The sequence below is a fragment of the Notamacropus eugenii genome, chromosome 1 (assembly GCF_028372415.1).
Source record: "Notamacropus eugenii isolate mMacEug1 chromosome 1, mMacEug1.pri_v2, whole genome shotgun sequence".
NCBI lineage: Eukaryota > Metazoa > Chordata > Mammalia > Diprotodontia > Macropodidae > Notamacropus > Notamacropus eugenii.
Genome location: NC_092872.1, coordinates 732907979 through 732925024, shown reverse-complemented (window position 1 = coordinate 732925024; position 17046 = coordinate 732907979). Strand labels below are relative to the sequence as shown.

At 38.7% G+C, this 17046-nt stretch overlaps 1 protein-coding gene across 4 annotated transcripts in view; it reads left to right on the top strand.

The window, feature by feature from the left end:
• CTNNA2 (catenin alpha 2) overlaps positions 1-17046 on the top strand; it is a 1515416-nt gene that overhangs the window by 1383202 nt on the left and 115168 nt on the right. For all 4 annotated transcript variants that reach the window (XM_072637016.1, XM_072637013.1, XM_072637014.1 and 1 more), the window contains one exon: positions 12482-12633. In XM_072637016.1, the coding sequence (XP_072493117.1) occupies positions 12482-12633 (152 nt within the window). The remainder of the gene's footprint in view (positions 1-12481; positions 12634-17046) is intronic.

The window sequence follows — 17046 nt, the reverse complement described above, 5'->3', positions numbered from 1 at the left end:
ATTGCATTCTCTTGACCCCCACCCCATGTTCTTTGTCACATATTTCGTGACTCCTTGCTGGAAAGGGTTGCATCATAACTTTCAAGTTATTAATAAAATCTAAGTGTATTTACTAGATGAATGACAGAGAATGGGATGCAGAAAGAAGGGGATGCAGACCCTTTATGTTTCAATAAGAGGAGAGAGGAAAGGTAGATTCATGAGCCACAACCAGTACCAGGGTACTTCTCAAAAACCAGTGGACATCATGAAGGCTTGGAGTGTCTGGGGAGGAGGATTGAGAAATAAGAAAATAACTTCACTTATTTCAAAGTTTAACAAGTTTCAGCCAAGACATTCACACTGCCTCCCTCCTTACTCCTTTGTTTTTTATCTTTATTCTTTTTCTACTTTGCTATGGTTTCCCCCTTTCTCTCTGTTCTTTTCCTCCCTCTTCCTCTCTTTCTTCCTCTTTCTTCCCCTTCCCAATCCTTCAGCCTTTCCCCCTTCTCTTTTTTCTTTCATTCCTTTGATGCCTTCCACACTTTCTAATGACCTCTCCTATCCCTTCATCTCTCCTCCCTCCCCCTTTCTTTCCTCTCTGATCTTTCAATCACTCTCATTCCTTCCCTCCCTCCTTTCTACCTTTTTCCTTTTTCTTCCTCCTACTGGCTTGTTCTTGCCTCTCCTTTTCATCTGGCTCCTTTGTTTGTGTGTCAGACATCTCCAGGGGCACATGGAAGCTGGAGCAGGAGCTAAAACCAGTCTCAGAGTATTTCTTGAACACAGTTCTTGAAGCAATTTCACACATCACTTTGATTCTTTGTTTCTCTAGTTACCATGGAGAGCACTCCTAAATCCCTGCCTCAGCTTACATGATACTTCCTCTGCTCTTTTTGGTTCAGGTCACTGTAGTTGTCTGCAGTTCAAGGTCTTTGAATTTTAGAATAGCTTCTGTTTAGATTAACACCTTATTCCAAGTAAATAGTGATGAGAAAATCTTTTGTGTGAACAGTCTTTTCTAAGTGAAAGACTCCTTTGTTTTGTTTAATGATAATTGTACCTAGAAGTTTGCGAACAATTCCAAAATTCCTTTAAAAACACTTATTTTTTGTTATTTTATAAATAATGAAGTGAATCCTTTGTGCCAGTGTCTAGAATATCTCCACTGCAAGATAACACACTCAGGAAACTTAGATAGTTAAAATGAATCATTGGAATTTGCCAGAGAATAAGGGTCACAGAAAGAGGCAAATTCATATATCAATTTCTGAGAATCATGCTGTTCTGTACAAATTCTAGAGGAGAGAAAAACATTCTGATACCTATAATGTAAATTGCAAAGGGAGAAATGAAAATGAAACTTTGTCTTCAGAAGGAAAAATAATTTCCTTCTGAGAAATCATTGCAGACTTCATAGGTGAAGGGGTAGTCCATCAGACCTTCTAGTAGGAAAAATTCTCTTTTTTTGTCTCCAGCTGTTTCTTGACTCCCATAATCAATCTGAGGTTTGTTTGGTTGTAACTCCACCTAAATTTAAGATATAGGCATAAGATGTGTGAAGGACTGGGCTATCCCCAGTAAAGCATCAACCAAGGAATTTCCAGGGAGAGAAGTCATGGGAACTTTTCTTTTTATAAATGCATTTCAAATTGATATCTGGTTTTTTTTTTGTAACTTTAATTATCCTGTTTTATGGGAAGCATTTCAATACAGGACAGCTCACTATCTGTCAGGGATACTGCAGACAAGGATTCCTGAAGTTTTCTGAGAAAATTTCTCAGATTCCTTCTAGTTCCAATTACACCATGGGCCATCCACTTCAAACATTCTCTTCTAATTTTTCTTTCCACATTTTCACTCTGACAACATCATTAGTTAGTATGAAGAGGATTTGAAAGATGATACTGATAACAGAAAGACAATACAATCCAAAGAGGGTTGTATGTATTGTTTTGAAATGATGAAAGGTTATATAATCCAACAGGGATTAGAATTAACCTTCTTGGTTTTAGAAGGTTGAACAATGATCCTAAAATTATAAAGTTCTGTGACTTTACCAATATGTGTGTACCTTCTACTAACAGAGACAGAAGTCACTCTCTGCCTTGGGAAATGCTCTACTTGAGGGCCTATAGCTAAGAATATCATCATTCTTGACTTAACCTTGTGATACATCTTTCCCAATTTAGCAATAACAGTGTAAGTGGAACAGTGACTAGAGCACTGGGCCTGGAGTTAGGAAGACCTGAGTTCAAATCTGGACTCAGATACTCACTAGCTGTGAGACCCTAGACAAGTCACTTAAATTTATTTGCACAAGTTCTTCATCTCTAAGATGAACTGGAGAATGAAATGGAAAACCATTCTAGTATCTTTGCCAACAAAACCCCAAGTGGAGTCATGAGGAGTTTGACATGAGTAAAAAATGACTGAACAGAAGTCCTCAGCAAAGGCTATATTGCTGGGCCCCTAATGAAAACCAGTATGATGGATCCACTGGACTTAAATTCAATAGGACCTAGATTACAATCCTGCTTCAGACAATTACTAGTTTTGTAATACTGGGCAAGTCTTTCAACCTTGCAGCCTCATTTTTCTCATCTTCAAGAAGTAGAGAAAGCATTGGGATTTGATGGCCTCTATGGTATTTTTAAGTTTTAAAACCTATTGTCCTATGAGAACATGGTGAAATTTTCCAAGCCTTAGGCCCACTTGAATGGTATTCAAGAACTTTGAGTTACTTATACTCCACAATAAAATACTATGGTAGGATTTTCACGAAAATGCCAGTACAGAGGAAGTGATAAATGAATGTCTTGAGTTGTTTTTGCCTATTGAGGGTATCCAGTTCCTTATTCCTTGGACCATAGTCACATCACCACCTCCCTCTCCCCCAAAGAAGCAACTGTAAAGCCTGGAAACCCTAGAAAATCAAATTTCAACTTTGGAGTAGGAAGTAGGACACTTTCATTATGGGAAACTTTGCTCCTCTCCCAGTCAAAGGCTATATGAATCCAGCAATGCATTGACTTCCCACATCTGAGAGGGCTCCAAGTAACACTGAGTTTGATTGCAATCAGCCTAAATTTGCTTTTTTCCTGTTTCCCATCTCCTTTTTGCACATAAGATTAAGAATTCAAGGACTCTAAAAAACAAGAGGTTTGGACTTGGCAACAAAAGATCTTAGTTCAAATCATAATCACTTTAACATCTATAGTCACTTAAATATCTATACCTGGGGGCAAGTTATTTGACTTGGTGATGTCTTCATTTTTAAGATATGGATGATTGGAAATACACAATCAAGGCAGTAAGTAAGACTTTTTGTTATTGTTTTGTTTTTAGTGAGGGAATCATTTCGTATGCATTTAAATATTATATAAATACCAAGTATTAGTCCAACAATAAAAAAAAAACTACTATTATCATCTTCTCCTTTATTTTTTTCATCTCTTGGAGAGACTAGACATAAGATTTTGTTGGTGGAGGGGACAACTTGAAGAGGGAAATCACCCTGCCATTGTTGGACAGACTCTTTTTATAACATAGAATTTTACTGAGTTGGCAACCATGTCACTGAGGGATGATATAACTTGTAAAGGTATGCATTTGAGGAAGAACTTGACCCCAGGTCTTCCTGGTTCCAAGGTCAACTCTTTAACTGTACACTACATTGTCTTTGATGTTATTATTGTAGATTATTATTATTAATTATGCCTGGCTAAAAATAAACAGTATGGAGCCAGCTCAGCCAATGAACAATATAAAATACATTCTATTTGCATTTCTGGATGCATTTCAGAAATACAGACAGAAGTTGTTATTTTTATAATTCCATATCAGAGATGGTGTTAATATATAATGTGTGAATCGTGAATTCTGGGCTGAGCTATGTCCTAATTAGCAGAACTATAGCAGTTGTCTATGGGAAGCACTTAAAGACTACAACAAGGTAGTCTTGCTTTTCATGTGTTCAGTTTTTGTGGAGTGAGGTATTACCTTGCAGAGAAAAAAATGAACATATTTCCCTAAAGTATCAGGGTTCACTTATTTTCACATTTGCAAAGGAGATTTTGCATATCTTAATGTTATTGTGGTTGTCATGTGGTCCTTTCAGTCATGTCCTACACTTCATGACCCCATTTGGGGTTTTCTTGGCAAAGATATGGGAGTTTTTGTCATTTCCTTCTCCAGCTCATTTTACATATGAAGAACTGAATCCAACAAGGTTAAATGACTTCCCCAGGGTCATATAGCTAATAAACGTATGGGGCAAATTTGAACTTATGATGACAGGTCTTCTTGACTCCATGCCTTGTACTCTATTCACTGTGCCACCTAACTGTCAATTGTGTGTCCTAAGAATCCACTAAAACTCCCCACTGGTTTTTCATTGTGGTATGGGCATGAACCTAGCTTCTTTCAAAGGGTACCAGAAGAATGCAAAGGGTTGTAGCTCTTATCAAATTGGAGAAGTTTTAAGTAAGATGCCTGGTGATGGAAGGTCTAGTGTGCAAAGAACACATGAAGAGAAGTTCAGGGACACATCTCAGGAAGGTGGGCATCACTAATCCATGAAAGTCATCAACTAAAGTAGAGAGGGAATTGTGTTGGTGTAAAGAATATCCATAACCATTGAAATCCCGGGTCTGTGAAATATTGGATATGTGTGTCATTAGCAGAAGTGGCAGGGAGATGCACAACACAGTAAACAAAGGATTATGAGTCTGAAGAGTAAGGAGAAGTGTCAGAACTTCCTGGACTAGCTCATATTGAGGACTGGATATCCAGACTTCATGATGGTAACCTGTGTCAAAGACTAGGAAAGAGAAGGTAACGGTAAAAGACAACATTACATCATCAAAGGATCTCAGTTATGCCATATAGTCTAACCCTTTTCTGAGTAAGAATCCCACCCAACTTCTTCTCATCTGTCTTTGTTCTGCATCAGAAGATTCTTTATTTTAGAAAATAGAAAACAGAGGGCCAGAAGGAAGAAGAGACTTTTCTCAGGTCACCAAACAAGTCTGTAGCAGAGCTGAGCCAAGAACCCAAGCCTGCTTATTTTAAAGTCCAGTGTCCTTTCTAATCTATTACTTGTATCTCCATCCTTACATCTTTCCTCTGTCTCATAAGTTTCTGTCTGATAAGTAGTACTATTATGATCCTTGTCAAATCACTTAATCCATCTAACCCTATAAAATTAGGGCTGCACTTCTTGTAATCTGAGGTTCCTTCCGGGTCTGGATATATTTATGACTTTGTATCTCTCTTTTCTGGCTTGTTCTCAATATACCAAGTATTATTTGGATCATAGACACATTAGCTAGAATATGCATACAGTCACCAATGGAATGAAACAGGTTGTGTGTTTGCTCCCATGCTTTTTAGCATGATGTTTTCAACCATGTTGTCAAATGTTTTCAACGTGGATGAACATGGCATCAAGGTCAACTACCATATTGATGCTATATTCTTCAATTTGAAAAGGCTACAAGCCAAGACTAAAGTGGAGGGAGTGTTGGTGCATGATTTTCTGTTTGCAGATGATTGTGTACTCAGTGCAGCCTCTGAAGCTGAGATGCAACAAAGTATAAACCAATTCTCTGCTGTCTGTGCTAATTTTGGCCTAATAATTAACACCAAGAAAACACAGGATCTCCATCAGCCACCATCCATATATGGAACCATTGGTTACAATAAATGGAGAAGTTTTGAATGCTGTGGGCAAGTTCATTTACCTTGGTAGTGTACTTTCCAGGGATGTACACATTGACAATGAGGTTGATGCACGCATTGCTAGAGCTAGCTCAGTGTTTGGGAGGCTCCGAAGAAAAGTTTGAGAGAGAAGAAGTATTAGACTGACTACCAAACTGAAGGTCTACAGAACAATTGTGGTAACCTCATTGGTATATGTCTGTAAAACATGCACAATCTACCATGCCAGGAAATTGTATCACTTCCATTTGAACTGTCTTAGGAAGATTCTGAGGATCACCTGGCAGGATAAGGTACCAGACACTGAGGTCCTTGCTTGAATTAACCTACCAAACGTTCAAACTACACTTCAGAGAACATAACTTTGATGGGCTGGCCAAGTTGTTCGAATGCAAAATGTTTGCTTGCCAAAACGACTATGTTATGGAGAACTTGCATGGGGCAGGCAATCACATGATGGTCAGAAGTGATACAAGGACACTCTCAAGGTCTCTCTCAAAAACTTTGACTTTAATTGTGCAACATGGGAGACACTGGAACAGCACTGCTCAGCATGGTGTGCCCACATCAGAAAGGGTGCTGTGCTCTATGAGCACAGCACAATTGAAACAGCACAAAGGAAATGTAGGATATGCAAATTTGAAGTATCCACCCCAAATGTTTACATGGACTATGTGTGCTTAATCTGTGGTAGAGCATTCCAAGCTCATATTGGTCTGATCAGCCACAGTCAGACACACTGAAACTTCATTTAATCATGGTGATGTCCTTTTAGTCCTCTTCGAGAAGGAAGGACAACAACCAACACTAATCAACTATCACATACATTCATTGTTTCTTGTTGTTGTGTCCAACTCTTCCTGACCCCATTTGGGGTTTTCTTAGCAAAGACCCTAGAGTTTTTCATTTTCTTCTCCCGTTCATTTTACAAATGAGGGAACTGAGGCAAACAGAGTTTAGTTGTTTGCCCAGCATCACACTGCTGAAAATATCTGAGACCATATTGGAACTCAGGTCTTCCTGATTCCAGATCGAGCACTTTATCACACTACCTTGCTACACCTCAACAACAACAACAAATCTTATTTCAGTATTATACTGAATACACTTTGTGGGTAAGACCAGGTCACATTTTTCTTTTTTGTTTACTGAAGAAACCAAATAGGGCCAGAGAACAGTTTCTAAATATTCGTGGACTAAATAAATGGATGAGGTAGTCAATTAATGGTGAGGATGACCATAAGGTCATAGAATCATAGGTGCTCAATCTCTTCTCTTCTGTTTTACTGACATAGTCTTCTAATTAGTCTCTCAACTTCTAGTATCTCTCCAACTCAACCTGCAAACTGGTGACATATTGACATTCATCAAGGATAAGACTGACCATGTCACTCCCGTATTCCAAAAAAAAAAGTTTCAGTGGCTCCCTGTTACATCTAACATAAAATTCAAACTCTTGTTTGATATTTAAAGCCTGTCACACTCTGCCTTCAACTTGACTTTTCAAGACTGATTTCAGCTTTTTTTCCCCATCATGCACTTGACATTCTAGTCAAATTGGCTCACTTATTGCTCTTGAAGATATTTTATCTTCTGACTTCCAGCTTTTGTACCAGCATGGCCCTGTGTCTGGAATTCTCTGCCTCCCCAAGGCTGCCTCATCAATTTACCAGACCCCTCTAAGATAAACTCATAAGCCCTCTTGTCCTACAATCCTTCCCTGGTCACCTGTAGTCATTGGCTTTCTGGGAACTAACTACTTAACAATCCTTCAGAAAATCTGACGTATTTAATTTAAATATGTTTTAGATATGTTTATTCCTGATTGTGTTATTTCCTCCTGTAGAATATAAGCTCCTGAAGGATAGGATCTATTTCAATTTGATCTTTCTTAGTTTGTACTCAATACCTATCATAATGCCTGATAATTTGATGGTAATCACTAAATGCTTGTTGGATTTAAATCAAGACCTGGGTTCAAATCTCCAATCTGTTATTCACAAGGTTCTGGATGTGTCACTTAACTTATCTTTCATGTGCCTCAGCCTTTTCCCACCATTTATCAGTCAATCAACACAAAGTTTTTAAATCATTTGCTCTTCTCCAAACCCTGAGAACAAAAAGTCAAAGAACAAATTGCTCCTCCCCTCAAGGAGTTTTCCTTCTACTGAGGGAGAGAGCATGGACATATGTTACATGCATAGTTTGTACAAAATGAACATAAGGGAACATGGAGAAAGGAGGGAGCTTACTAGCAGTTAAGGGGATCAGTAAAGGCTTCCTTTAGGAGGTGGAACATGAGCTGACAATAAACATTGGTAGAGGAATTTCCCACATGGCGGAAACCCGAAGATACTCTCTGTGTTTGTATATTCTGATGAATCTCTTGTAAAGCAATATGTGTTCCTCCAATCAATTGTGCTGCTTCCAGTTATCATCTGATCTGCCAGCATCTCCCCAAGTTTTCTCAAGCAGTGAGAGGAGCAAGTTTGCCAAGGGAAACATGATGTCTTCCAGATTTGGTTCAGAATTCAGATAGATTTAGAGCAGTAGAGAGACAGGGAGCCACAGTCTTTGCAGAAGACAGTCATCTATCGTATGTGTCTAGAGCTGAGGAGGGGAGGCAGTAACAATTAGAGAGAAAGCTAAGGTCTGGTGCACTGGAGGGATGAAGGCCAATATTCAGAGGGAACCCAGATCTCAAGGGGATCCCAGAGTCCACCTAATCCAACCCCCTTACCTGATGCATAATGTGGCAAACAACGAAGGCAGAATTTGAACCCAAGTTCATCTGAAACCACCTCTGTAATCTGTGACTAGGTGGTACAATGGATACAGGGTCAGTCCTGGAGTCAGGAAAACTCATCTTCCTGAGTTCAAATCTAACCTCAGTCACTAGCTCTGCAACTACACAAGTCATTTGTTTGCCTCTGTTTCCCCATCTGTAAAATGAGCTAGAAAAGAAAATGACAAATAATACACTTCAGTATCTTTGCAAAGCAAATACTTAATGTGGTCACCAAGAGTAGGACATGAATGAACAAGCAACAAAATAATAGCTAGCTTCACACAGTGCTTTCAGGTTTGTAAAACACTCTACATATATTATATCATTTGATCCTCAGAACAACCCTGTAAAGTACGTCCTTTTATGATCTTCATTTTAGAAATAAGGAATTTGTCTGGAAAAAAGGGGAAGTGATTTACCAAAGGTCATATAGCAAATAAGTGTCTAAGGCTAGATATGAACTCAGATTTCTCCAGGGTCAACAATCTATCTACTCAGCCTCAACGCTCAGCCTCCTAGCTTCCTCAATAACACACTATTATTATGATTCTGAAGTAAGTTTATCAGGGATGGATAGAGAGGTAGCAAACATGGCAGAGTTTGGTGTCACCCCTTTAAAATAGACAGTAAGCTTTATATACCTTATTTTATGTCACCAGTGGAACCTAGTAGCTGTGACTAGTGCTCACATCTACTGAGCTAGAAGCACCCAATGGCCAATGATGCTGCCTGAAGCATATGTGTTGATAGCAATCAGCCTGGAAAGGAGGGAAGAAGCAGAAAAAGAGAGATAGGACAACTCTATATACATCAGACTGGAGTACTCAGAGCCTAGGTAGATGTTATTATGGGCATCACTGGGCTATAGCCCAGTACAGTTGTGGAAAATCATCATGAATCCTCTGAGTCAAGAAAAGGAGTCATCATAACAAGTATTAGCTCTTTCTGGCTAGCCCTTGTAAATACTAACCTTTTATCCTCATGACAAACATGTGAGATAGGCAGGAAAAAGCATTATTATCTCCATCTTGCAGATGTGAATTGCACTGAAGGTCTTAAAGTGGTGTCTAAATGTTAGCTATTGTTTATCATTATTATCCCTACCCTTATTGTTGATATAGTGTAAAAGGCTCATAAGATCATAGATTTAGACTTGGAAAGAGCACTAGTTCTGATCCTTTATTTTATAGATGATTAAAAAGAAACCTCACAGAAGGGAAGTCACTTATTCAGTCAAAATATTAAAATGAATAATACCAATTATTATTAGTAATAATAATTATAACTCACCAATATATTGCACTTTGTATAATAGATAGAGAGCCAGGCTTGCTTCTGGAAAGATCTGGGTTCCAGTTGTCTCTCTAGCACATTGGCCGTATGACCCTGGAACATTTTATAACCAATCAGTACTCTATACCAATGGTGCTAAACACAGTTAGAAATGAGGGCCACTAAACCGTCCACTACAATTCCTTCAAGCTACATGTTGACTTAGAAAACCATATAAATGTAAATATACATGTATACGTATATGTATGTGTATGTATCAGCAACATCTCACAAGTACAACATACATGCATGTACACACATATATTTGTGTGTGCTTATACTTGTGTGTATGAACACATACATACATGTAATATACATATGTATATGTACATGTAGGTCCGCATATACTTATGAATATAAATTAAATGAATATTTTTTGTTTATTTGTATTTAAATATTTATATAAATACACATTCATATATATATATCTTTAATACATCAACACATTAAAATAAGATAGGAACTACATTTTAATCTGATTTGAGTCTCTTCAGACAAATTGTGGGTCATGTGTTCAACACCCCTGCTCTAGAAAGCTCTCCAGAACTCCTTAAGTTAAAGGGAAGGTGTAAAGCTACATTAATAGAGGGAGTTTCACCACCTGAGAGTTCATCATACCAATCAAGTGACAGGTTTGGTTTCTATTGCTGCATTGCAATTCAAGGTTTATATAGTGGTCTATATACATTATAGGATGTGTGCTGTATAACAATCCTTTGAGACAGAGATTATATATATCCCCATTTTATAGGTGACAACCTTGAAACCCAGAGATGTTCAATGATTTTAGTGAGGCCATGCAACTCATAGGTGTTAGAATGATTTGAACCTAGTGCTTTCTGCCCCCAAGTCAAGATATTTCATTACCATACTGCCTTACTACCATGCAGTATTGGCATTTAGGTTACAAAGAACCACAAAGTCCAGTTTCCAATGATATCCGTCCCAAATCACTAACATAAAAAGAGTCTTGTCTTACCACTGCAGAAGCTCCAAGCCTCAGAATGGGGTCCTGAAATGGCTCATTTTCTGATGATATGGTTAAGTGAGGTCTGTCTAGATTTCGTTCTGCAATATGGGTAATTAGCTTTCTCTGATTCACACCAGCAAAAGTCAAATCCCTCTGCATCCCCTTCCCTAGGCCTTCCTCCTAAGCAGAGCCAAAGCTAGAGAAAGCATAACAACTTTGCTCCAATCATCCTTATTCTACTCAAGCACAAGACAATACTTTGTTTGGACTCTGTCAGCCAAAATCAAGAATCATGTTACCTTTACCATCAAAAGAGTACGATTCTCCTTCTCTGCCCCCATTTGTGGATGTTTGTGGGATGAAATGGATTCGGAAATGACTCATTTCTCTACAAGATTCTGCCCTAGTGAGTGGAGCAAACTCATCATAGATAGCTCTCTCCCCATAGCAGAAAATGAATGTTAAAATGTCCAGGGTAAGGGTAGGTGAGAGGATAAACATGAATCATCCCAGAGAGCTCAGAAAAGGAAACAGAAGAATGATGTTTCCATTTGATTGTCCTTTTAAACAAATGGATGCCTCTAGGATTCCATTTGCTCTGGGAATTGATTGGTCTAAAGTAACACCTAACAGATTGAAATCTTTAGGTGTTTTTCAGTGGGAATGTATTTTTAAGGAAAAGGGATAGATTTGGTGGTGAAGTATTTCAGATCTTTCTCTGGACTCAAGTTCCAAATTTCAGAAGCAAATATCCTTTGGGAAAAACCAAGCAATAAATCAATCAACAATAATTTTCCAATGTCTTTCATGTGTCACCTATTGTACTAAATTTCAGGGATTTAAAGAAAAAGAGGAAGCCAACCCTATCCTCAATGATATTACATTCTATTGGGGGAGACAATGTACCTAAATAGATATACACAAAGTATATAAGATGAGATATAAAGTAATCTTCGTTTACTGGGGAAGGAACTACTATCTGTGGGTAGAAGTAGGGTCATAGTGGAAAGCAGAACAAGAAAGACCTTTGCAGAAATGATATTTGATTTCCAACAAAATAGATTGTATATGCGCTTGTAGAAACTTGTCTACATTCAAGATAGGCCTGTTCCATGAGCAAAATTGTAAAGGAGATAAAATTTTGACTGTTTTACTTCCCGATTTCTTTTCTTCTTCCTAAGATGATTTCTTCTAGCCACATATCCCAGTAACCAAATTCTACAATTTCTACCTCTTTACTTTATCAAAACCTGCAGCCAGCAGAAGAGCCTATAAATGTATTCAAACTGATGTGTGAATGATTGCTTATGATTTATCTGGTTTGTCCAGTAACATGACATCATTCCTTCAGGGAGGATAATCAAGGAATGACTCACTAATAGTTGAATCTAAGACTGAATAGAAAGAGGCCATTTTTTTCTTTGGTTTTGGCAAAGATGTCCTTAGGATCCTTGATGTGATTTCACTGAACACATCAGACCATCTTTCCTTCAAGTTTTAACACTAATTTGACTTTAACACTAATTCTAAGGAATGAGTCAGATGTAAAAACTTCAAGACCTGGCCACTTTGACCCTTCACCTCCCTCTTTGGGTTGTAGAATCAAGATGTTCCAGGGTTATTCTTTCCCTATACAGGAAGGAAAATCTATAATCTCATTGCTTTTTTTGTTTGTTTTGTTTTTAATCTAGTTATGCCGCGTTTTGCAGAACAAGTGGAGGTAGCCATTGAAGCTTTGAGTGCCAACGTGCCTCAGCCTTTTGAAGAGAATGAGTTCATTGATGCCTCTCGCCTGGTATATGATGGAGTCCGAGACATCAGGAAAGCTGTGCTCATGATTCGGGTACGTAAGCTGCTGGGAGGACAAAGATGGAAGAGAACAGACAATAATTAATACACTTTTTAGTCAAACTTTTTAACTTTTTTGAATGCATTTGTGTTTGGAAATGAATGCTAGTTGGACAGTTTCCCAGATTTTCAGCCAATGGTGTTCTTTAGCTGCCTTCCAATGAATGGGAAAAACAGAGGTGGCACAGGTTATCCCAGAGCTTAGTGGGAAAATGGTACCTTATCTTCCTGAGTGTTCATTTCAGACCCTGCTTTCACTGGTTATCTCTGTCCCGATCTTATCTGCAATTCTCCTCTGCAGCTCCTCTTGCTGTCCATCAGGACTGATCAGAGAGGGCACCCTTCATAACTTTCACCTGCATCACTACTTTTCCAAAAGAGCCCATAGGATTGAGATTCTATTCTGAGTATGGTGAGGGCTTTCTGCCAAATATCTCTGTTGGACAGAGTCTTTGTAAGGCTTGCAGTAATCTCTGCTTTCCCTTTAGGCATAGTGGGCTCTAAGTGCCCTAATCTTCACATCTGCCCAACATGTTTAACCTTCCAATAGTATTTTGAATATTTTGCAGCAGTCCTTTGTTTGTGGGTGGGAGGGCAGAATTATAGATTTAGAGCTGAAGGAATCTTAGAGGTCTTAGAGTCCAGTCCCCTCATTTTACAGATGGGTGAGCTAGGGCAAAGAAATTATGTGAATTGCCCAGGGTCCTATAGATTTCAAGTGTCTGAGATGGGAGTTGAATTCAAGTCTAAATGATTCCAACTTCATTTTTCTGTCTGGTCCTTATTTAAGGAGAGATGGCATGCCAGTTTAGAAATACTATGGGTTATGGCACAATGGAAAGGAGACTAGTTGGGAAGTAAGGGAACTGGATTCAAGTGATGCCTTGATATTTATACTTGTATGATTTGGAGGCAATCACTTCACCATACTGTGCCTCAGTTTCCTCATCTGCAAATGAGGACCTTGAACTAGATAGGTTCTAAAGACCTTCCTTACTTCAAGGTCAATGATCTTGTGAGCAGCCAGTAGGGACCTAGGTTCATGTCCCATTTCTGACATATCAACTATATGAGCATGACTAAATAAATTCCTTGAGCCTCAGTTTCCTCATCTTTTAATACTATCCCTTAACTCACAGATAGTCATGTGGGCAAAGCACCTTAAAAACCTTAAAAAGCTATAGAAATTCCCACTATTATCACTTTTCTATATGTGGCTTTAGCACATAGCCCAAAGCAGGTCGTGTTTTTTTCATTCATTCATTCATGGTCGCATTAAATCTTATGAGATAGGCAGAAAAATGTATAATTAGCACCATTTGATGGATGAGAAAACAGAAGCAGCTGAGTATCAAACTGTTCATCAGCTGTTTAGGGGCATGCAAATACTTAGTGACAGAATCAAACCTGGAACTCAGGTCTTGAGATTCCTTGCTAGGTGCTCCCTTAGAATGTACCCCACTATTAGTGGAGAGATTCTCAGTGCTATAAAAACCACCCTTTTAGTATCACCCTGTGCTTTAAGGAACCTCCACCTCACCTCCTGGAGTAGGACTTTGACTCATTGTGTGTGTGTGTGTGTGTATGTGTAGGGAAGAGGCGAAGGGAACCAGGGCCAGTGCATGATTGCTCATCGATGACCATTATTCACCATCAGTACAAGGGAGTCACACAGAAGTGGTGATAATATGGAAGGGAGAAAGAGAAATCAAGAATTTTGAGGCCCTTGTGAAATTTGGCTTGGCATTTCAATTGACACCAATAGCCTGGGCAATCATCCAGGGCTGATTATGAACTCTCTAGTGACAGAATCAGGGTCATCCCTGGGAGAAATTGTTGTCAGGAAAGTCTGTCTTCAGCTCCCATATTTTCACCCTTCCTTCCTTTCACTCCAACCCAGCCCCAACTTGTGATTACTACCCCTTCCTTCCATTCCAGCTACTTAGTGCCTTCATGGGAAGTAGTTTTTCCAAAGATAATGCCACACTTGGAGTCGGTAAGTTCTGCACTCAAATCTTGTCTTATGACCTTGGAAGTCACTTAACTGTAGCCCTTAGTTCCTCATCTCTCAAATGAGGAGGTTGGAGGAGTAGCAGCAACAGCTGCAGTAGCAGCAGCAACAGTAGTAGTAGTAATAATAGAAATAATAGTATTGGTAGTGGTGGTAGTGATGGTGGTAGTAGTAGTGACAGAAGTAGTACTAGTAGTATTAGTAATAGAAATGATCATAGTAGAATAGCGGTGATGGTGGTGCAGTAGTAGTAGCAGTAGCAGCAGCAGCAATAGTAGTAATAATAGAAGTAGTAGTAGTAGTAGTAGTAGTAGTAGTAGTAGTAGTGGTGGTGGTGGTGGTGGTGGTGGTAGTAATGGTGGTAATAGTAGTAGGAGTAGTAAGTGTAGAAAAAATAGCCAAAATTTAAATAGCACCTGTGATGTACCAGGTACTGTTCAAACACTTAACAAATATTATTTCATTGTTATTTCACAACAACCTCAGGAAATGAGTGTTATTATTACCATTTTACAGATGAGCAAACTGAAGCAAGAAAGTTTTCCCAGAGTCACATAGCTAGTAAGTGTCTGAGGTGGGATTTGAACTCAGCTCTTTCTGAATCTCTACTTGAATCTTTGTCCACTGGGACACCTAATATAATTTCTGTTGGCTCTAAATTTATAGTCCTGTGACTTGGGTAGAAATCCTGGTTCTGTAACCAATGAACAAGTATTTATTAAGCACCTACTATGGATAAGGCACTGTGATTGGCACTAGGGATATAGATGCAATGGATGAAACAGTCTCTACTCATGAAGAACTCAGATCATATTTGCCCTATCCTCATCCTCCTCTGCAAGTGAAGGGACTGAATTAGATGATCTCTAGTGATCTATTGGATCTCAGTTTCTTTATCCATAAAATGGGGATAATAAACATGTGATACCTACTTTGCAAGGTTGCTATTGTAAGGTGTTTATGAACTGTTATTATCACTACAGACTTGTAAATAATTAGTTCTGTTTCCTGGACAGTCTCTCATGTTATCCTTATGGCACACTATATTATACGGTGTAGATTCCTTTCTAGTATGAGTTGAAATAGGTAGCTGCTGAGGTCTCTTTTATCTCTAGATTATGTGATAAATTTCCCCATATAACAGAATGGAAAATTGAGATCAAGAAAGACTTGCTCATTTTTTAAAATGACTTTTGTTATTGTTTTATAGAGTTCTGGAAAGTATTGCTTAGATAGTTTGATTTGTATTACATTCAAACTGTAAATTAACTTTAGGAGAATTATCATTTTTATGATATTGGCAAAAAGAAAATTGGCCTCTGAGTCTTTATGTTACTAACGAGGGAATATACACTCATGGTGGAGAACAAGTTGTCCCATTCTGCACTGGGATAATAGCAGAGGTGAGTTAGGGTTAGGGCCCATGATTCCTGTGCTCTCCTCATTTACCTGTCTCCCAAATCAAATGCAATAGCCTAGCTCTTATCCTATCTGCATGTTATGCTTCATGAAAGAAAATAAGAATTCTTAGAGCTGAGGGGCTATTTACCACTTTCCTTACCCTGAACTGAGCTACAGTGGGTGTAGCTCTGAGCAGAACATGATCTCCTGAACCCCACAGAGGCCTCTGATCATTTCTAGGCAGCAGTCATTCAAGGGGTTAAGCAAATCTCCGGACAGCTCTTCAGCTGAAAATTGGAATTTGTGGGAATAGATATAGTGTCTTCATGGAAAATTGCTGAAATCAAAGCTTTCTTGCAGCATTTGAGTTTATATTGGGAAATAGTCTGGAGTATATCTAGGGAAATAAACTGCATTCTGTTAGAAACATCATCATCTTGAACATCATTCCAGGATTGGTGAGAATGCATTGGCCTGGGTCAGTGTATATGTTTGTGTGTGCGTGTGTGTGTGTGTGTGTATGTGTGTGTGAGTGTGTTATAACTATTGAACACCATGGACATAGTAGCATATACTGGTAGGATACCCTGATACTAAAATGGTGGAGTTGTGGTGGAGAATGCACATTTCCAAATTAATTGGTAATTATTCTCTATATTTTACTCTGATATAATCATACAAGGTCAGAATAGGAATAGACCTCACTTACTGTTTATCTGCTCCAGGGTCACTAGAGAAAGTCTTTGTGCTACAGCATCATCAGCAACTGATAAGCGCTACAGGATAGAAATGGAGTCTGCAATTTCACTCTTATTGAGAGTTCTGGCAGCTAGGCGGTACAGTGCATAGAATGCTAAGCCTGAAGTCAGGAAGATCTGAGTTCGAATATGGATTCAGACCCTACATGAACGTGGCACTTTACCCTGTTGACCTCCATTTCCTCATCTGTAAAATGATCTGGAGAAGGAAATGGCAGACCACTCCAGTATCTCTGCC